This window comes from Ciconia boyciana, chromosome 2 (assembly GCF_034638445.1).
Source record: "Ciconia boyciana chromosome 2, ASM3463844v1, whole genome shotgun sequence".
In the NCBI taxonomy this organism is placed as follows: domain Eukaryota; kingdom Metazoa; phylum Chordata; class Aves; order Ciconiiformes; family Ciconiidae; genus Ciconia; species Ciconia boyciana.
Window position 1 is genome coordinate 163,305,062 of NC_132935.1, and position 21,997 is coordinate 163,327,058.

General features: G+C 48.3%; 1 protein-coding gene across 7 annotated transcripts in view; it reads right to left on the reverse strand.

Annotated features, from left to right (window-relative positions):
* Positions 1-452: 452 nt before the first annotated feature.
* LOC140647185 (cryptochrome DASH-like) overlaps positions 453-21,997 on the reverse strand; it is a 24,342-nt gene continuing 2,797 nt past the window's right edge. For 2 of the 7 annotated variants that reach the window (XM_072851545.1, XM_072851546.1), the window contains 13 exons: positions 21,264-21,436; positions 19,322-19,415; positions 17,910-18,040; positions 16,868-17,016; positions 16,403-16,491; positions 14,237-14,310; positions 13,123-13,212; positions 11,150-11,229; positions 9,757-9,816; positions 8,523-8,680; positions 4,601-4,720; positions 3,379-3,555; positions 453-1,544 (listed from right to left, as the gene is read on the reverse strand). In XM_072851545.1, the coding sequence (XP_072707646.1) occupies positions 1,437-1,544; positions 3,379-3,555; positions 4,601-4,720; positions 8,523-8,680; positions 9,757-9,816; positions 11,150-11,229; positions 13,123-13,212; positions 14,237-14,310; positions 16,403-16,491; positions 16,868-17,016; positions 17,910-18,040; positions 19,322-19,415; positions 21,264-21,436 (1,503 nt within the window). In that variant the 3' untranslated portion in view covers positions 453-1,436. Of the gene's footprint in view, positions 1,545-2,039; positions 2,150-3,378; positions 3,556-4,198; positions 4,300-4,600; positions 4,721-8,522; positions 8,681-9,756; positions 9,817-11,149; positions 11,230-13,122; positions 13,213-14,236; positions 14,311-16,402; positions 16,492-16,867; positions 17,017-17,909; positions 18,041-19,321; positions 19,416-21,263; positions 21,437-21,555; positions 21,683-21,997 lie in introns of those variants that run through there. The other 5 variants (XR_012040692.1, XM_072851548.1, XM_072851549.1 and 2 more) reach the window with 5 other exon arrangements.

Here is a 21,997-nt window from a genome sequence, read left to right on the forward strand (position 1 = left end):
GACGGGCGGGACCCGGGGGGTGGGTCGGGGAGACACTGCTGCCACAGAGGGAACAGTGCTGTTCCTAAAGCTGGTTTCCTCTCTTGGCCCCCAAATCACCCCATGACGGCTACATTCCTCTCCAGCCCCCTAATACAACAAACAGTGGGGTTCTTGATGTGGCCCCGACAGGGCCGTGTGTTCAAAATCACTTGGTTTGTCTCCTTTTGGTAGAAGAACTTGCTTTTGCATTCCATGTCAGTTCTTTTCTCAATCCAGTCCTGAACATATCTATCCAAGCAAGCGTTCAAAGAGACTTAACAGAATTACGGTATTATTCTTTATGAAAGAAGCCCAAATGGATACCTAGTGGCAAAAAACCCAGAGCCATGTCCCTTCTACTGAGGGATCTGCTTTTGGGATTGAGGAGTTCAAACCCGGGCTCTCCATCAGGTGACAGTGCTCCACGACAGCACAAATACGGCTATCTCCAAATTCACAAACTCTTCCAGCGAGTACAACATTCTGCATAAAAACAAAATGCTTAAAATGGCCAGAGAACCGTTTTAGTCTGGTTTTTGGTGCTAAGTACAAAACACGGGGCTCAGCTATGAACTGAAGAGTTTCCAGCTTCCAGGCTGGGCCAAAACCAACCTGGGGGCTGCAAGGACTCCAGGGCAGTTTTCAAGAGGAATTTACTGTTTCTCTGAAGTACTGTAGGAGACACATAAAAGAACGTCCTCTGAAGTCTCACTCTGTCTATGGATCTCTGTTGCATCAGTGGAAATGAGAAAGATAAAATATTCCAGTAGCACAACTTTTAATTGCACAATGATAGGTAGTTTTAAAGCTTTAAAAGATGGAAGTGTGAGATAATCTTTATCTTTAAAAGGTGATTAGCGTAAGTTCAATAGAAAGAGTTCTGACTGAACACCTGCCACATAAACCATTGGCTCGTTTGTAAAGAGAGGTAGAAATTTAGCTGTAACAGCCGTAAGCACCAGTGCAAAGCAAGAGGCACTGGAAAAGCAGACACACCTTCTCCAAGCAGAAAGGCCATGCCATTTTGGTTAATTAATATTAGTTAGACAGCCCCTTTCAACCGAAGGACTTTACAAACCTGAGAGTGATGCACTGTCCACGGGAGTCAGACCCTCAGCACTGAAGGGCAGCCACTCCTGGAGAGCGACAGGTGAACCACCCAAGAGCTCGCAGCACCAGCCTAAGCACCGAAGTGAAAATACAAAATCCAACCACCACGGTCAGTGCTAATGCACAATCCACAAATATCCACATCCAGCTCATGTCCCTGGGAACACGGAAAAGGCAGAGCCCACTTTGTTGTGGGCAGACTTCTATCATTGGCTTGGTTCAAGGAGATTAACTGTTATCCTGGCATCTTTGGCAGCGAAAGCTCCCACGGAGTGCTTCTCCAGCACGCACCTGGACAGCCTTCATCATACATCCTTCTTGCGAGAGAAGTAAAAATCTATCCCTCTGTCCCTGTGCTGCATTGGCGTGTGTGCAGGTCCTCTCCTGCCCCTGGGATGGGGACTTCTTCCCTGCTGCAAATGAAAGATGAACAGTGAGGTATTTACTGGTGCTGCAGAGTGAATCTGATCACAAAGCAGCCTTGACATGCAGAAAAATGTGCACGTGGCACTTCTATCCCCAAGTTCGCAAAAAGGAGGGGAGGCCTGAGAGGCACAGCTCTAGGCTTGGACTTAGGAAACTAGGGTTTCCGGTAAGATGTGGGCTCGTATTTTCAAAGGTATTTTGATACTCAGATTGGGGGGGGCTGAGGGGAGAGGTTCTTCTCCAGGCCTCAGTAACATTGTGCCAAGAGTCCCCCCCCCAGCAGTATTTTAATTGCACAAGCATGGTGTGGCCGTGCGGGCCCGCAGAGCCCAAAGTGAGCTGGAGAGTTGATCAAAATGAAACTCCTGCCTGCCGGAGGCGTTTTTTGGGTTCAAGTTTCAGCACTGCCTCAAACCAGTGTCTCACCGAGGGGTTCCTTCACAGGGTCCTTTCTCTGATCTCAGATGCACTGTTAAGCAGCAGGGTAATAATCCAGGCCCTTCAACAGCATGGCTGGAAGCGGAAGGCTTTGCTTCTGCAAAACTTCCTACTCGTGGCAAAGGAATCTGGCCTGAGAAATTTGGTAGTGCACCTTGGGATTAAAACCCGAAATGGAGACGTTTCATTCTTCATTGAACAACATATATGACAACTAAATTTGAGCCTCCACAAAGTTTTCTTACTTGGGAGGAGGCAGGGAGGATGCATGGGGGAAGACAAAATGCCGAAAACCCCTTGAAATACGCAACTGTTGGTCACAAACATTTCTTTCTTCCCTTCCAGCTCCACCACCACTGATCCCACCCAGACCTACAGAGCACTTTCTTTCCATACCCATCTCCTCCAAGAACAGCAGCCCAGTCAGCAGATACAAGTCTTGACATGTTGCAGGATCCACATCTTAATCCATCCCCATTCTAAAGGGGAGATACACCCAAAAAGCAAAGTGCGAGGGCCAGTCCCCGTATTTACTGGTCTTGCAGTCTGGGTGCACTCAAGCATGGTAGGAAGTTGGTTGTTTTTACTTCCACCTCATGAACAGAGTGGAAACTGAGCATCAACCTTGGCTCCCTTCTGTCCGTCTGCATTGGGGGGTGGTTAGGCCAGTGGAGGCCTTTGGAGATACCCCATCCCTCCCTGCTTGCCATTGGGGCTGCCAGGGCAGGCAGGGTCTGGAGGGCAGGGAATGATGCTGTGAAGGACATGCTCTCTCCGTCTAAGCCCTGCTGACTATACGAGGCTGATGGGATAAAGAAGCAGCTAAAATTTACATCATTCACCACAGCAGGTGTATCTGGCACTATGTATATCCAGAAGGAAGAAAAATGAGTAAGAAAAGCTACCTAGAAAATAGTAAACAAAACATGCATGGGTTCATTCTTCAGCCCTAAAGCCAACTGGCCTGGCACAGTTTATGTCCGTACGATGTAGGTGGCATTGTCAAGATCATCTTTTGTGACAGTCCTTAGCACACGGTACCCTCAAACTGTGCTTGGACATGGTTCTGGAAGGCGCTTGTTGGCCCTGGCAGAATAGTGCTAGGGAATACACTGACAAGGTAACTGGGTGACAGGAGGTCGGTACTTGGGCTTATGCCACAGACCTATTTAGTTTACTAGGACAGACACAGCTAAATAAGCCTGGCTGCACAGTCCCTGTGCGGAGCTGGACCACCCTCTGCTGTGAGGTAATGTGACTTTGCATTAAAGCAATTTTTTCATTTAGACCTGAGAAAGAAGAGCAGAATTTACAGACACTCCTGCAGGCACAGAGCAGCTGCCTGGAGCCCTCCCACCCCATTCCAGCCTTCCCAGTACTCACAGGCCCCTGGTTGATGTGTCGGCTCCACTCCGGCGCTGTCACAACTGGCTGTGGGTAGGTCTCACCTAGAGTTACTCCTGCCTGGGAGAGAGCAGCACTGTTCAGTGCCCAAGGGGTGTGGATATCTGCTCCCTTTATACCCTGTAGTTCTGGGACCCACAGCCGGACATAATCCCCCTGCAAACAGAACCAACAGGACAGGATCCATTCAGTAACAATCTTGTAAGTGCTTCCCAGCAAGGGTCTTTCTTAACATGAAAGAAAGAAGCCTGATTTCCAGGTAAAGAAGCTGGTGTACTACAGCATCAGTTAACTCTGTCAAGTCTTAGCCCCTCCTGCTAAACCCTCTACCCAGAATTAGTGCCTAAACGCAGAGACCTGGATGCTAGAGCTCTTCTCCCAGGCTCACTCTGCAGGCAGAGGAGGAAGACAGAGGTGCTTTTTTGGTACAGTTCACCTGCTCCATTTAAGACATAGTGAGATGAAGTCACTCACAAGAAGTCCTTTTTTCTTTCCAGTGACTGAAGGAAACTAGGATGACTAGCTCAGCTGCACACTCTTGTGCTGGGCAAGATGGACCCCCCTTGCCCCTGAATCTCTCCCATTAACTCTGTTGCTGCATCCTCTACTAGGACTAATTTCTGATTCCTTGCTAAGTCCTGCCAGCTACAGTGCCGAAAGCCAACAGCGCAGCTTGCCATGAAGCTAGGGAACAGGGTGGAAACAGGTAATCCGGTATGTGACCACTGGCTAAGCACATGGAAAGGGCGATTTATCTGCTCCCACCACTTACAGAGGATAGTCAGAGGAGTCACAGGTTTAATCTACTCTCCAGGACCTCCCAAGGTGCCATGCAAGCAGCTCCATCTCTCCTGTCACTTCTGAGTTCTCCAAGAAGCTGCTCTGTGCTCAAGGAAATGGCTGTGTGAGATATGGATGGGATGTGGCTGTTACCCGGAAGAAATGGTGATGAAACACTTAAACACACAGACCAACGGCAGGGCAGGGAGGGCATACAGAGCACCAGCCTCTTTGGGGACAGTAGCAGACCGTAAACGTCAGATCTTCCTGTAAAACAATGCAGAACCTGCCTGACTGTTGGCAAGGAGATCACAGAACTGGTTTTGCAGCAGTATCCACAGAGCAGATTGACCTCTGTTCCTGAAACTATCACATATGCTTTGCTGCACTCTTCATTGTAAGACAGCCAAACAAGACTTACATTGCCATCGTAATCCAGGCCTTGTTTAATCATGTTAAACTTCCTGTTGTCCCGTGGGTCGTTGCCAATACCAGCGCTGTATAACCAGTTGCCGTAATTGCTACAAACGTCATAATCCACCTTGAGAACAGAGGAAGAAAACAGTAAGAAATGCTGGGCCGGCCCTTGGTGAATCTTCTCTCCCCATCCACCCCTTATCTCAAGGGGAGAATTCCTTGCGTGGGAATCAGTCTGGCCATGCTGGGGTAGTCAGAGCTCTCCCATGTAGGTACAGCCATCTGCCTCAGAAGAGGACCATGCTGCATGGCTGTTTTGTACAGCTGGGATCAGATTCCCAAGCTACTTCACTTCGTGGTCCTTAGGTCAATGAGATAGGTAAAAGTCCAACCAAAGTCCCTCTCTTTCTCAGTTTCTTTTTTAAAAAAAAATCCTTCTCTTTCTGCCATCCTCTGGCCAGACTTCATGACAGCTAGCTCTAGCTTTTGAGTGCTCATATTCCAAGAAACAGTATCCCAGTACATTTCAAATACGACAGAAAATTCTTCCTGACCAGTTACCCAGAGACCACAGACTAACAAAATCATCGCTGCAGATCCTCTTAGGCTGACTGGAGAAAAGTCTAACTCAGACTGTACGGAGTGACCACACAGAGCGTATGAAGATGCAATCGATACAAACACTGCAGTTTTTTCCCTGCTATACTTGACCTTCATCAGGCAGTAAGCCTCAACTTACAGGGACTTGGCAGAGAGGTGCTTTACTACAGGAAACACTGAGCTCTCATGATGTACTCAGTAGGCTGCACATCATCAAGCTATTCTACATCTAAACAAATAAAAAGCTCCCAAGGATGCTTATGTAAAATGGAGCAAGGCTCCTGAAACAGGCACAAATGAGAGCAGAACATGGTTCAGCCTGAGTGCTCTTCAGCTGGGCAGGGTGGCTTAAATCCAACATCAGAAGCTTTCCAGTGGCAGGACAATTTCAACCTAGCTCAGGAGGGGAGCGGCAGTGATAGCAAACAGGGCGTGGGATCTCTGCGCGTTCCTAGGAGAGGTGTTCGCATTGCGAAAGCATAGTGCTGGCAGCTGCAGCAGAAAGTTTGCAGACACGTCACTAAGCAGGTTCAGGGCTCTTCTCCCTTCACTGCAGCTGCACCATCAGGTGATGTTTCCAAAATCTCAGCCACTCCTTAAAGTGAGGAGCTTAATGCACCCAGATGGCAGAAGGCACAGGGGAATGGGCTGTTCCCCTTTCTCTGCAAAGCCAGCCGAGAGCTGGGGTCAGGGTGATCAATAGCCAGCTATGCTCACTGTGCACCAGGCTTCCCCTTCCCGGCAGCGCTTCCTCCAGTTGGTGAGATAAGGAGGGGAAGAAAGATGCCATCGGAGGCCTGATTGTGTGATTAACATGCAGGAAAGCATGTGTGGGAGGTGAGGGCAAATCCAAGGAGGACTGGAGGAGGCAGGCTCATTTCCCCCTCAGCCTTGCCCCTTCCTGGCATTCTCTTCTGTTTGTTTCTCTCCCTTTCCTTGGGGCCTGACCCTGTGAATGAAATCATAGCTGAGATATTCTCTGTTCAGGACACCAGAGGTCTCTGGCCTTTCCCCTGGCTTCAGCGGGTTGCAGAAAGCTTGCCTTAATCTCCCTGCCTGCCTGGTGTGGGTAACAAACACCCTCTTCTTTGCAGGCACGTGCAAAGACTCAGTGGGCCTTTGCTGGAAGTGTCAGAGATGAAATACGCATTGCTTTCGCTCTTTAAAGGCAAGTGAGACCAGTTTCAGTTCTGTACTGGCCTCTACCATTCTACAGCCATATCTCCCCCATCAAACTGGTATCTCCTGTATGTTTCTCTGGGGATGCCACCAGGTTAAAGTAACAGAGCTGTCTAGCAATATATCAGTGTGACACATGCTGAAAGGCAGGGACAGAAGGACACAAGGATCAGCCTGTGCCACACCAACCTACAGTGGCAGTCAGCATCTGGGGCTTCCCGAGATGAAAGGGTGCAGAGTGCTAAATCCTGCTTCCAGCAAGGCTGGTAACATTCATGCCTATGTGAATAAAGGTAAGTAACCCAGGGAGCGTCTTTCTCATGTGAGACATTCCAGGTCTTCCTCACTTGGGGAACAGGACCTGGAATCTTCCATGTCCCTCTGAGTCTGACTGCAAAGTGAACCAAGCTCCTATCTGAGGAAGGCAGGGCTGCCTGCCCATCAAAGCCTCAATTCTTGACTCCCAGCTCTCAATCAGCTGGTGACTTTGAGTACAAGGCTTGCCTGTACATGAAGCAAGCTGCCCTCTCTGTGAAATGAAGTCACCTTTGTGAACTGCTCTGAAAGCCATCGCTGATAGATGCCATCAAAAGCCAGATACTACAAAACATTCAAAACGGCCCCAGTGGCTGACTCTGCAGGACAGGCATACAGAGATGTGTTTGTTGCCTTTGCGTGTGCTGTACCATGCTTCTGGAGGGCCACTGTGTGTCACATGCAATGCACTCAGGCTACAGGAATTAGATCATCCGTACTGAAATGCAGCCCCTGCTTGGCAAGTCACTGCTACGAAGCTCAGGGCACGCAGGGTATCAGCTATCTTATACAACCCACCAAAACTGCAAAAGAAATGCACTCAAGGTAAGATTTTTCCATCCCAAATTCCAGCCAGGACATGAAGGATAAGGCCACCACTCTTCTGATACAAGTTCTCTGTGCCATGTGCTGGGGGCTCTCGCTCTTATCTGGAAAAGCATCGCTGCATGGAGCTACCAAAACCACTTTCTGAAGGATCCTGCAGAAGTCCTGCAGTGCAAGCCCACCACTGCTCACAGCACTGGTGTGAGACACAGCCATGGGAAGAGCAGCCAGATCTTCCTGTAGATCTCTGCAGCCAAAGCCATGTCAGAGCTGAGCTCCAAGGAAGCTCAAAAAAAATTACATTCACAAAAAAGGCTCTTTTACTTGCAGATAATGGTGAGGTGACTGGGCTTTCTCTGTAGCTCCAGCCATTGTAGTGAGTAGAAAATTTCCTGATTACCAATAGCCTCTTGTATCCTACAGACAAGATCTTTAACGTGAGGCTGGTATTAGTCTTTTTCAATCTATACCGTTCAGTCTGGTGAAGAACAAATGCAGATTATCACCTCCTCAGCCTCAGTTTTCACTGCTCAGCTTTGTGCTACTGATGGTCTCTCCATGAGTATCACCAGAGATAACAGCAACCAAGCAAAGACGCACAGAGCTGTACAGAGGCACAGAGCCTGCGCCTCTGAACTGGGGATTGCCAGCCTGTTCAGACCTTCCTAGGAAGAATCTATGGGGGCTGAGGACAGAGAAGCAGCCCGGCTATTAAACTGCGCTTGCATGACTGCTGATTGGCACATGAAACGAATGGGTGTTCCGGTTAGCAGGGAGGCCTGTGACTCACCAGAATGAAGAAGGATGCCTCCAGCTGGGGTGGAGCTCTCTGGAAGCTGACCCAGCTATTGTCCATACTCGCCTGTTCTTGACTAGATGAATTCCCCGTCCACAGCGATCAATGCAAAGATGCTGTGCCAACACTGGCTTCAGTGGCCAGAACACATTTCTTTTTATGTTCTATTTCTGGGCTGTCCTCCTCCCCAGCATCTGGGGTGAGCAAATCAGAACACTGTTAACATAATTTATGCTTGAAAGTTTTCTCAGGTGTGACAGATCTCTGGCCAAAACCCTACATGGAGGATCAAAACTATCATTGCAGATTTCCTAACTACATCTTGGTTGATGGATTCCCTTTTCTTATGTGAGCTTTGGGAAGTAGATACCAGCTTGAAAATTACTGATGATCTTCTGTATCCTTCCTTATTAGGCAGAGCTGTCCTCCTGTCTGTCACGCAGGGCAGGGAGCACAAACAACTCCAGATACACAAAGGGTTCAGGCTTACCAGCAGGTATTCGAACCATTCTGCCCCCATCCTCCAGTCTAGACCCAGGTCCTTGGTGAGAAAGCTGGCGACATTCTGCCGCCCTCTGTTAGACATGAAGCCCGTCGCAGCCAGCTCTCGCATGTTGGCATCGACAAAAGGAACCCCGGTTTTGCCCTCTGCAGAGACAAAAGACAGCGCTGGGATATGATGACATTATTGGATGCTCATAAACCGCGCTGCGGTCATGCATTCACAGCCACCCAAGCAGGTAAGACAGTGACAGTGTACAGTGGCAGGGAGAGATTTCAGTGGGGTTTAGCTGGTGTGCAGCCACTAAGAACCGCTGGAAATTAAATGGGAAATTATGCTGAAAATTAAAATGAGGAGAATTTTTGGCAAGAAAATAACAAGGAACAGAAAAATCTCCAGACTGGAAAAGCAATGAATTGGGTGGCTTGCGGGGAATTTTGCAGAGCAAAATAAATATACACACAATAGTGAGATGGGCCAAGAACAGAAAGATTCTTGACAGGTGACTAATAGCAGAGAGGAATGTATTGGACAAGTCCCCAAGGGTTAGCACCTGAAAAGTAGAGAGCCTTGTCTATTGTTAAGGAAAATATTTATTGTACCTGTGTGCAAACGGACACACATGGCATTAATGTGAAGAAAGATATATAGGTGTGCGTTTCACTGATCCTGATACTTTAATCTGGTAGTCCCTCCACGTTTTAATTTGAGATATTATGCTTGCTATTCATGTGACAACAAAGTGATAAAAGCGAAAGAAAAGCAAGGATATTAAAAGGCTGTGGCATAACGAAAGATGTGATTTATTCTGAGGCTGTTTTAACCTTCTAACCAAAACCAACTGGAAGAACAATTTAGCATTGATAAGAAGGGCTGGTCAGCCTCTGTGTGGCTAAACAGAAGGGACCAACAGGTCATAAACACTTCCACCTGGGCAGGAAAATCTAACTGCAGTGCATCTCACAAAGCATGTACCAGCCATTCATGATACCTGGTGGGCCTGCTCCTGTGTGGTGCTCAGTCTCAGAGGGAAGCCAAGTATCCTGCACTCACACCGAACGGAGGGGTTGGATTCTTGTTTGGTGACAACAGTTTAAATGACAGGGCCTGATCATGCTGACCATTCCCCTACATAAGTCTGAGTCAGCATTAGGGCACGTGTTAGCATGCAGACATGTGGAAACCAAAAGCACGCTTAACCAAACCTGTGGTTTCTACTGACCTTTCCAACAGTCAAAGAGCTGAAGGTCCTTTTTCCAGGGGACCTCTTTACTTTGAAGTCCTATTGAGGAAAAAAATGAACTGCTAATGAAGACAAATGCTGACACAGGCAGGTATTAATAAAACAATGACAGCCAGAGGCACCTTGGTTGACAGAAGACATTAGGATGAAGCTAGCTCTCTCAGTGGTATTACAAACAAGCCACGTTCCTTCTGCAAAGATGATCTGTTTCCTCCTTTCAAGTGTTGCAAAGGGGTGTCTCATGCACATGGAGGATGCTCAGTCCCTAATGGATTTTGATTATTTGTTTCATTGGTGTTTGCTCTTTTTTTTACTTAACAATGACTCAGACCTCACAAGTGGCCGGAGATGTGCTCTGGCCCAAGCTCGTACTTTCTCATTCAGTTTTACTCCAGGACAATGTTTATGTGAAATCCATTTCTGTAGCAGATACTGAACCCAGAATTACCTGGCAGAAGCCCCCACTAACACTTTGCTCCTGCAGTGGGGTAGGAACAGATGAGGGGGATGACTTTATGTTTGCAAGGGCTCAGTGGCAATTACAGTCCTCTATAGAGTGGAATGGAGGCAGCAGGGACAACTCAGCTCTAGCTCCATACACCTAGGTTTAGGGCCACCACTGGCATTCAGTGCCATTTGAGATGCTGTAGGGCATTCGAAACAGCCACATAGGGCTGGCAGATCTGACACAGGCCCTGAGGGAGATGTGCTCCTCTGCAGCCACAGCTGGATGCCAGGCAGACTGCCCTAGGGCATCTAAAACAGTGCTGTATGCTTAGGTGTGTGTAGCTACATCACACGGAGAACAGCTCACCCAACATGGCATCAGCTGTAGGGTTTCCTCACTATATGGACTAGATATTTGTTGCTGCACTGAGAGTTCAGATCCCCATTTCATGTGTAGAGACCTGCATGTAAGTGACTGGGTCTGGAGCTGAATCTCATTCTGATTCCTATGTAGTGCAAGGCAGAAAGAATATCTGGTTTCTTGGGATTCACACTGCTGGGTCAGTTCCGGCTCTGTCCCAGATTCTCTGGTGAACTTGGGCAAGCCTGAAGCCTGGATTCTCTCCAAAGGTGGAGTATCTCCGGAAACCGCATCTTTACTCTTATTGTGCTGCTGTTTCCCACTGACATGTGTTAATACTACTCCCCGTATCTAATCAGATTTGGGGCAAAAGTCTCAGTGTCTACGCTGTGTCCATGGTGTTGAGGCACTTCTGCGCTAAAAGGAAGTCCCCAGCAACATCCCAGGGTGGTGACAGAAGTGCTATGAGAACACTTGTACAACACAATGCCAACAGCCTCTTCTCTTACTTTCCCTGTTGCAAGACTGTACCCTTCTTCTCCAAATATGGTGATCCACACGCACCTCTTAATGAGAAAATCCTTTTGCCATACTTCAGGGCCACAAATCGAAAGTAATCCCGCCAGAGCAGTTCGAACAGGACCCTAAAATACAAAGCCATGTCTGTATTTTACTGTGGGTTAGATAAAATTACTGAATTAGGATGTTGCTTCCATAGAACCCATCATTAACACTGTGAGGTTTATTCACAATGAGCAATTTCACATACCTTCCAATGATACCTTTGTTGCCCCAAGCCTACTTATCTACCTTGTACCTGGATGACTACAGTGAAGCAAACTTTGCATGAATCCCTTGGGAAGCTTTCCTTAACTCTAGTGCAGGAGCAGAATTTCAGGAAACCTGTTCAGGACAGATGAGAATCCGTCCCTACTGGGATAATATTCTCCAAAGAGCAGGGTGAGGACCTGATTCAGCTTCACGCTTCCGCATGAGCAAGCACATCAACACATTCCTAAGAGCTTTGCATTGATTTAAGCAATAACCTTTGTAAGGGACTTAAAGGCACCTTTCAAAACTGGGTTTACAGTGGTCTAGCTCATGAGATCAGGTGCTATGCCTGCAGAAAATAGACAGTTTTGTATAAAAACTTTTATATAAAAAGAGCTTCTTATAAAATGATGGCACCTCAGCCTCTGAGACCTGCTTCAGCTCTCTGGCATATTGGAAATATTCTGCTTAGCTGATGTTTAAGCTTACAAGATCTTTCTGGAAAATCTGATTACAAAATGGGACACTGTCCAAATGCTAAAAACTAATGTCATGATACCGAGGTTCAATCAGTCCCTCGTGCAGCCACCACGACCTGTACTTCACTGTACAATTGACTGCAGTGCCTGGGAGCTTGACAGCTTCTTTTTTATAATTATTTATCACTTTAAAATGCTCGGATCACCATGGCACCCCAGCTGCAGGCAGGCTGGCTGCCTATTAGAGAGAAGAACATGAGTATGTTCATTTCTTGAAGTCTTTCCTCTTTTAATTGTCTTTGAAGAAAAAAAAAGCACACACTTCAACAGCCAAAAGGCCGATATTTTATCTGTCATTCGATTTTTAATGAAATTGAGTATTTTGGCCAGAATTATTGGCAATGTTCTGCCTGTTCTTCACCAACCACTGTGCTGTTTGACGTGTTGCAAATGTACCAAACCAATACAAAAACATAGTTCTACAGTTTGCACAGACCTTCTGGTTTGGGTTTTTTCCCATTCAGGTCTAGTGTTAGGCCAGGCTCTAACATGAACCTGCTTCTCCATAAGAGCTCCCTACCAGGCTGTAATTCACAGTGTCTGGGCAGATCAGAGTGCATCAGCAAGTTCAAGGACAGCCCAGGGATGGGTACACTGACTTCAACTGTCCCTCAGTCTCCTTCAGAACAACCTGGAGGCAGGCGAGCAGCCAGTGGCGGGGTGAGGAAGAGCACAGGTGACAAGGCAGGATGCATTAAGCCCACTTCCCAGTCCCCTCTTCCCCGTTGTGGTCATGGTCAAGCAGCCAAGCAAGCATGGGGCCTTTTGCTGGACTGTGGCCAGAGGTCCTTCTGACACCATGTGATTCGTACAAGTCACACAGTCACTGAGCCTTTTGGGTGAAACTCTGCTCATATCCTTGGTGCGAGAAAACCTTTGGCTTTTATTTATAAATAATTCTTTTTCCTTCTCATCTAGCCCATAATAACAATACAGAGAGGGATGGTGATGATTTACAGAGATCGGATTTAAAAAGCATGAACCACAATTTCCCAGCAATAATAATGACAACTAGCATTAATAATCTTTACTTATAAAGTGCCTAAAGCCTCTGGGTGTCAAAGGCAGACTAATAAATCCATAGTGAAACAGAACTGCAATGCAACCCAGAGGAACTAGAGAGCAGGCACAGGAAAAACAAACATTAATTAAGAAGAAAGTTAACAAATCGAGATGCCTGTTTCCTTTTCAGAGAAAACAAGCCACAGTGATCGTGCAGGGACATACCAGTATGTGCTCTGATTTGCCGTTCTCTCTTTTTCATACTTCCGGATCTGCTCATAGATGTATCGAGGTGAAATGCAGCCCAGCGCCAGCCTGAAGGCAGAAGAATGAAGTCCTGAACGCAATGCAGGACTGACAGCTTGATGTCTGCGCAAAGGGGGTGGAGGGGCATTTTTGTGTTTAGAGTTGTCATCTGAAAACTTTTGCTTGACTTGCAGTTATGCCACTGACTTCTGATTTTGATTATCTGACAGAGGAACACTTTGGGGCAGGCAGATCAGGACTGTCTGCTCTGGGCAAATGGCCAGCTTCGAAAAACTCGAGTGGAGGCCACCACAGATAAAGAACTTCTGCCATGCCAGGGGTCCTGGGATCCCCCAGTGCCACCAGGTGGAGCCATCCACTGCAAACACTGAAGCACAAAGCCGTTGAAAATAAGAAATCCCGACCTGCAACAGCCTCAAAAAATTGTTTCGTATTGCAATTCTGTGGGGAAAACGCTCCAGATGCTCTCAGCATTAGGCTGAACTAAGTTCTGCTGCTGCAGTTTCAGTCCAGAATTAACTCTGCCCCCTCCAGCACTGGAGACTAAAACGCCTAGTTAGATTTACCCAAACAAGAGATCCTTTTGGAATAGGAATAATCAGAAGTGTCTCTTCACCCCACAGAAAAACAGAATGGCAGTGAGGTGATGTGACTTGTCCCACAGTATTCAGCAAACCAGGACTGGATCGAGTTCTGCTACAGCCCCATCAATATGCTGAAGCTACACTTCTTCCCTGGCTGCTCTCAGCCACCCCAGATACACAAAACAGCACAAAGCCAAAGACAAGTTGTGTGTCTCTCCAGTGCCCCGTCCACATCGCTGCTCCCAGCACACTGGGCTCTTGGCACAGTATTGCTACACTTCAGCAATTCCTAATTGCAGGAATATTCCCAGCAAACCACTGCCTGGAAGTGCAATAAAGAGCAGCTCTGAGGCTGCTCTACCCCAACAAAAAGGGCAAGGGAATCACACCTAGAGCCCTACCCATGCCCACTGAGCACTCAGCAGACAGACAACATCAGTTTGGGATGGGAACAGAGGAGCTTCCAGTCTCACAACAAAAATCTTTACCATGGTGCAAATTTAGTTGAGTAATCCATTCCCACCAGTCCATTCCGAGTCTCCTTGTAAGATGCAACCAGGTTCTGTGCAAGCAAAAGAACAAAAGGTTTTAATACTTTACGTGCAACCTGCTAAATATGCTTTCTTTCATACTGGAGCCAGGGCAATCTGGCAGGGCTGGGCTCCCTCTCATGGCTGCCTGCAGGGATTACAGAGCTGCCAAATTACTGCCTCCAGTGCACAGGAATTAATCAGGCCAGCAGTTTTCATTATAGCTCTGGGATGCGTGTCACAAGCTATGCTCCCCGCTTCAGCCTGTAGCACATCTCTTTCTACCAGCACTATGAAACTGGCTGTGCTGCTCCCTGCCCGCACCTGTCTGACTCTGGATCAATAATCCATTTACAAGCACCAGTGGGACTGGCGGTCACTTCCCTTGTCCATGTGGCTGCTTGTTTGGTCTTGAGAACTATGGTGTCTGACAGCACCCAACACTCGGCTGCAGGAATCCTGATCACTGTTATTTCTGGGCCACCCACACTTACAGCAGGGTGCAGATGTTCCATTTTCTGGGCACTCCATTGACAATGCAGAGGACAAAGGGAAGCCTGATCTCTCCTTGATCCCCTTCGCTGCACAGGTTACAACTGCTAAAGGGCTGTTCTAGCTCACCAGGGAAAACAATATTCGCATAACAAAAAAGAAATAACAGGTTTTCCAGCACTGATTGTATTAATGCTTGACCAAGAGTAGAAGCTATGCATGCTTGTACTAGTTTTGGCTGGGATAGAGTTAATTTTCTTCATAGTAGCTAGTATGGGGTTATGTTTTGGATTTGTGCTGGAAACAGTGTTGATAACACAGGGATGTTTTGGTTACTGCTGAGCAGTGCTTACACACAGTCAAGGCCTTTTCTGCTCCTCACCCCACCCCACCAGCGAGGAGGCTGGGGATGCACAAGAAGCTGGGAGGGGACACGGCTGGGACAGCTGACCCCAACTGACCAAAGGGCTATTCCATACCATATGACATCATGCTCAGCATAGAAAGCTGGGGAAGAAGGAAGGGAGCGGGAGACATCCAGAGTGATGGTGTTTGTCTTCCCAAGTAACTGTTACGCATGATGGAGCCCTGCTTTCCTGGAGATGGCTGAACACCTGCCTGCCGATGGGAGGCAGTGAATGAATTCCCTGTTTTGCTTTGCTTGCATGCACGGCTTTTCCTTTACCTATTAAACCGTCTTTATCTCAGCCCACGAGTTTTCTCACTTTTACCCTTCTGATTCTCTCCCCCATCCCACTGGGGTGGAGTGAGGGAGCGGCTGTGTGGGGCTGAGCTGCCCACTGACATTAAACCACAACAATGCTCCCCAACAGCAAGGGAATGCAGGAACTTCTGTAGCACAGCTGAAAGAATACCCTGGGGGCTGTCCCAGTGAGTGCACTGGACACAGCACACTTCTTAACCCATCTCAGCGGGAGAGATGTTACCCCCTTTATCCACAAAGCTGCACAGGATCTGATGCTGTTGGAAATCAGCATGCGTGTCTTCCTCTAAATTCACACAAGGCAAATTTAAGGCAGTTTCTCAAACTAGACCAGGAAAACGTTCAAAAATGGTCAGGATGCACAGACAAAATGCAGTCAGCAGCAGCTTCACTCCACCAAAGTGAGGGAGCAAGAAGTAGCTGTAATTCTTGGCTGCAAGTTTTTAAACCAGACTACTAGGAACCTCCTATTATTTTTAACTGTGGGCAGCAGCTTGGGTCGGTTGTTCCTCACCCCAGCTGCAACTATAGCCCTTCAGGCCACTTTAACTCCTCCAAAATGGAGGAACTACATTGCTGATGACGTGGGACAGGAGAGTAGAAAAGGCAAATCAAGGTAAAGGAGCTAAAAACTTGTCCCAATTCCCAAAAGCTGATGGAAAAAAAGACTTAAGAGGGATGGCCACTAAACTAGGTTCCAAAGTATTTGGCTTACATTCCCAGTTCCTGGATGACTTCTTTTTGATTTAGTTTGCCTCTGAAAAACTGCAATAATGCTAATTCCCTCCTTTGTAAAGTGTTATACAGGAGCTAAGGAAATATTATTAGGAAGTGAAATTGCAGCCTCACCCACTTGCACAGCCATATGTACAAGGGGGAGGATGCAGACAAGGAAATGTAAGAGTTACCGTGTCCCAAAAATAATACTGCAGTCTCATTAAAGCTTGCGTCTCTCCTCCACTGCAGGGGAAGGCTGTTCGTGGATCAGTCACAGGATCTGCCACAGAAAACACCATCACCTTGTTACCCTCTTGGAAAGCATCTCAAAGGTTGGGAGCTTAAAATCTATGGAAGTTCAGCCGTAGGGATGTCTGCTTTGGGGACATAAAAGATTGTGCCCTGGTGTTCCTTTAAAACAAGGGCCACATGAAACATGTTAAAAATTACTGACTACGAGGATGTGTTCTACCCAGCTGCAGGGCAGCTCCTCCACCCAGGGAATTTACCTTCGTTTGCTGTATGAGTGAAGAGAGGGTTAGTTACAGTTTGAAGGGCAACCACTGCCTTTGGGAGACTTCCATGTTTTGATTCTCAGTAAGAAACATCTCTAAGTAGGATTTCATAGGAGCAACTGCCAAATTAAGTTTTCTTACCCTTCTGTCCTAAATCCTCCATTGTAGGGATACACCCTTCTTCCACCCCTGGAGCCAGAGGCTTTAGCTGATCTGCCATGTGCAGGGTTGGCCGGACCTTTGCCCCCGATTCCACCGCTTTTCGGAAATGGGTGTAGACATCAGGCAACCTGCACAGATTAAAGCACAGTCAGATCTCTGCAGGATGGCTACCCTGGCCCCTCACACAGCACCACATCGCTTCCACAGAGGGAGGGTTAGCTTTTTAGGCTGTGCTCTCCTGAGGGCTGATTTCATAATTGTGATGCATGTTTGTACATCACCTGGCACAAGAGGCAGATGCCCCTGGGGCTAGCAGCAATAGGGAGCTCATTCCTTCACTCCATTTCTTTCTGCTTCTGATGCAAATGGTGCCTTTTCAATTTAAGGTGTGTCCTGGTGGGGCAATCCATGAGGGTCAGATTTATCTCACCTAATTTCTGATTACCCACAAGGCTGACCTCAATGTAAAAATGTGCAACGTCCCACTGCCTTTTCAGTCAATGGAGAGAAACAGGCATTTTTATGGCCTGACTCTTCTGCCCTATTTTATACATTTTCTATAGGATACCATGAATCACTCAACTCCATCAACTACACCTCAGGTGACTACTGAGGGAGCCATGAAGAGTCCACAGGCAAAGGGCTACTGTCACAAGCAGCTGCATTTAGCCAGATGGAGTAATGGAGCAATCTAGTCCAACGTCACCAGGACTAGGCACTGCAGACTGAGTATCCACACTGTGCTGGTAGAAGGGCAAAGAGAAATCAGTTCCTCAATAAATGGTCAAACAAACCCCTCGGCTTTATGCATATTGGAGTGTAAATCCAGCTAGTACAGGGGGATGAATGTGCTCCTTCCCCTTGATGTGTATGAGCATGACAGCACTGTTCCATAAATGCAGATGGACTAACGGGTCCCTTCCCTGTGGGACCGGATGACTAAGATCCCTCCCAAGCACTTCACTGGAGCGAGAAACAAATGGGACAGTGGAGGAGTAACTGATACCATGGAGCAGCCCACCTGGCAATATGCCTGAAGGGAAGGTCGTCCCGATGATACAGCGTGGATGCCCAGAATGTCTGAATCTTCACCCCGTGCTGACTACACACCTGGCACAGCCCCTTCTCCACATCCAGCTCCTCCTGTGTGGCCTAGGGAGAACAAAATACAGCGAGGCCATGGCTGCATGGCCTCAGCTCCCACATGCACACAGACCCTGGTCCCTGGTCTTGCCCTCCTCCCTCATCTCCACATTTAGCTTCATCCCTCTAGAGAGAGTTGTACACCAACAATCTCTAAGTATTTTCCTCTGACAAACCAAACAAGTGTTTTCACTCTCCATTAGTAGTGCCAATGCCAGAATAAGGAACTCCTTGATGTAGGATGTTGCAGATCTTTTAAGTTTGCATGGACTGGAAAGGTGACTGGACAAATACATGTAAAATAAATCCACTGAGGGTTACTGAATATCAGGATAGCATTCCTGTTTCAAGAAGTACTTGAGCCACAGATTCTTGGAAAGCTGGGAAAGTATGCAGGGGAAGTATCTTTACAGATTTGTCCTGCTCCTATGGTCTTTTCTGGGCATCTGTTATTGGTCACTGTCAGGAAAAAGGCTATGGAGTTAGATGAGGCCTTTTGTCTGATCCTCTGTGGTTGTTCTTAGTGCTGCATGGCATAAGACACTATGGGATGTGTAGGTTGTTAAGTTACAAGGGTTGTAGGCCTGGCAACAGGAGTACCTGCAGTGCAGGTCACAGAGTGATTCCTGCATTAGCCAGCTCTGAGGCCCAGACGCTCCTAATACTGAGTGCATCTATGTACATATATATGTATGTGTGTGTGTACACAAAGCCTCCAGGCCCAGTGGTTCAGATCCAGAGCCCTCCATTGAATTCAGCAGGCTCTGGATCAAACCACTTAGTTAGCTCAGTGAAGACAGATCAGTGATATGCCAACCCCATCAGCAGTCCAGGACCGGACTCGTGTTTCATTCTTCAACACACTGGTGGGCAACTACCTAAATACGGGTGCTGTCCACTCACCATGGGCCTTTTCTACACCCGATACACTATGCCCCCTGGCAGCTAGCTCCCTGTGCAAGGAAGGCGCCAGGAAAAGGCAGCTTGATGCAAACAGAAGGAGAAATTGACTCAGCTGATCTAAAATACCAGTTGCCGGAAACTCCTCTGCCTCAAGGCACAGCACTTGCAAGTGATCAGTCACAAAGAGCTGCTGTCATCCAGCAAGGACTCCCACCCAGACACCTACACCATCCCCATCCCAGGAGCTAGCCACTTTCCCCAAGGTGAACAATACCACATACAAGAAAGGCTCTGAACACACAGGATCTGCATCACCATTTGGTTCTGGAAGAAACCTCCACAACCTAATTTTATCTTTTCACAATGTCACTCAAATATTTCCCTTACCTCTTCATGGAAAGCCACAGCACTGACAGAGCCTAACTGAGTAATCAGATCGCGGACCACATCTTCTGGCTTCCCCTTCCTCACAACCAGAGTACTGCAAACACAAAATATTGGCCTGAATTAGGTTTGATGTTATTGTTATTTATGTGTACAGGAGGCCCTAGTTCTGGCCCAGGCACCCATGTACTAGTTCTCTACGGAGCACAGACAGCATGTGGAGGCAGACAGACAGGATTTGACTAGCCTACATCTTTTAGGACCCAATGAACACAGTTTGTAAGCCTCTGGGGCTGAGGTTGTGTCAAACACATTTCTACCACCCTGGATACCTCAGAAAGGCTGACTGGGCAGAAAGCCAGGCTGTTACCTAAAAGTAGATCTGTCAGATCTGTTCATCCTCACACAATGAGGCTGAGATTCAAGAACTAATTCCTCTTTCAATCCCCTTCACAGGTAGTGGTGGCCTGTGGGCAGACCCCTTTCCACTTTCATGTGAGAGTATTCAGAGGAATTCTTTCCTCTGAATACTCTGTGTTCGTAACAGAGTCAAGAAAACTTCCCTCCCACCTTGCAACCTCACCAACTTCCCAGATGTGTACCCAGGGCACCAGACCAAAAGAGAAGCTGTGGTGAGAAAGTTGGTCAGACATGGGTGCAGAGTTCTGTGAGGAGCTTCATACATGACTCTGTCCCTTTCCCCCTCTCTCTCTCTCTCTCTCTCACAAACACATGCACACACTACTGTGTCATCTAACAGAGGCCTGTGCTGGCGAATAATTTATTGAAGGGGTAATACAGTGTTTCTGCCAGAATAATTTAAAGCATAACTGAAAAGTTTCCTCAAAGATGGGCTGGGTCTGAAGAAGGCAGGAGCAAGGGGTGCTGCTGAGAGAGCTGTTCCCCTTATATCCCACAGAAAAGCAGAGAACAAGCTGCCCACAGGGAACACCACAGATTGGACATGGAGGAGATTTCTGTCTACCACTGCATTAAGAAGATATGTCATGGTTGTGGAAATGGAGCCTAGGTCTTAGTGTGGCTCTTCGCAACCACACATCTCTCACTGCAGAAGACCAATCTCTTATCAGCCACTGACAACAGCACAGCAGCATTCAAGCAGCTCTGAATCTGTTCACTGCAGGGTGTGGGTGCGGATACCCACTGATCAGTTCTTTCAGTCTCCTATTACATTCACAATCTGCACAGTCCATGCTGCACTGCAAACCCAGAGCCATTCCTCTTGCTTCTACTACCACTGTTATGCTGCTCTGGGAGAAGACAGGCTGGCTGACATCTTCGGCTAAGCAAAGCCTGATGTTATCTGGTAATGGGATTCTTCAGCATGTAGACCTTTAGGCCCTGGTCTACCCCAGTTATGGTTTCTAAAGACATAATGAAGGAGCAATCCCTGAAGACCCCCTTCCCACAGTGTAGCCTACCAAAGAGATTGGGTTTAGCAGGGCAGGGCATGAGCAAACCTAACTCTCCAGTCTCACCAGGATCCAAGCCAGGATCCATGACGGTCTGTCTCAAGCCAACTCCTAGGGAAAACTTGCTAGGGACAAGGAAGGATGCATGTCACAGTGGCTAGCGTTGTTGCCTACATCTCGGAAGACTGCCATTCATGTCTCCAGTCGTCAGGACTCTGGGCAAAGCGCTCAAGGCTGAGCCTATCTGTGGTATCTGAGTTCAAGAAAGCAACACCTCGAATGGCGTGCAGCCTGGATGGCTCTTCGCTCCCTTGCAGATGCCACAGCAGGTCATCTGAACAGGGGCTACGTACGGGACCTTACTGTACCTAACAAACAGAAGGGCTGTGGCTCTCTGAAATCATCAGAGCCAAGAGTATCTGACATGATTTGACTCACAGCACAAATATGTGTTGAAAAAGAGAAAGAAAATAAAAATAGATGTGTTATTTGCACGGTGCTTTCTCAACTACCTTCCTTTTTTCTTGAGCATTTCCCTTAGATCCTTCACGCTTTCCAGCAAAAACCTGAGCCGATGGGGCCCTGTCTTTGGGAAGCCGTAGCAGTGGGTGCCCAGGTAGTGCCGCGGGTCGAAGCAGTAGAGGGGAATAACGAAATCTGCGTTGCTCTGAGCCCAGTGGAGCACCTGGAAACACAGAGAGGGCCGTGACAGCTCTCGGGGGCAGGATGCAGCGTGCACCTCGCCCCAGCCTACCCAAGGTTATTCCTAAAGAAATACCCGGGGGGCCGCCGGCCGGGCCCTACCTGGTTATCGTGGGTGCGCAGGTCGCAGCGCAGCAGGCAGATGGCCGTCCTCGCTGCCCCCGACATGGTGCCTCGAGGGGGCCGGTCCTCCCTCAGCCCGGCTCGGTTCTGTCTTCCCTCAGCCCTGCCCCCTCAGCCCTGCTCGGCTCTGTCTTCCCTCAGCCCGGCCCGGCCCCCGCAGTCCGCCCCCTTCCCGCCTCACCGCCCCGCTGCCGCCTCACCGCCCCGCTTCCCCCTCCGACCGTTCCCGCCTCACCGCCCCGCTTCCCCCTCAGCCCGTTCCCGCCTCACCGCCCCGCTTCTCCCTCAGCCCGCCCCGCCAGGGAGGAGCCGTCCCGCCTCCGGCTCCCTGCGGGCCCCTGGGACGGGCAGGGCCCGTCCCGCGTCCAGCGGGACGGGGACGAGCCCTCAGCGGCGTCGGTGGGGGCTGTGTGGGCGCAGA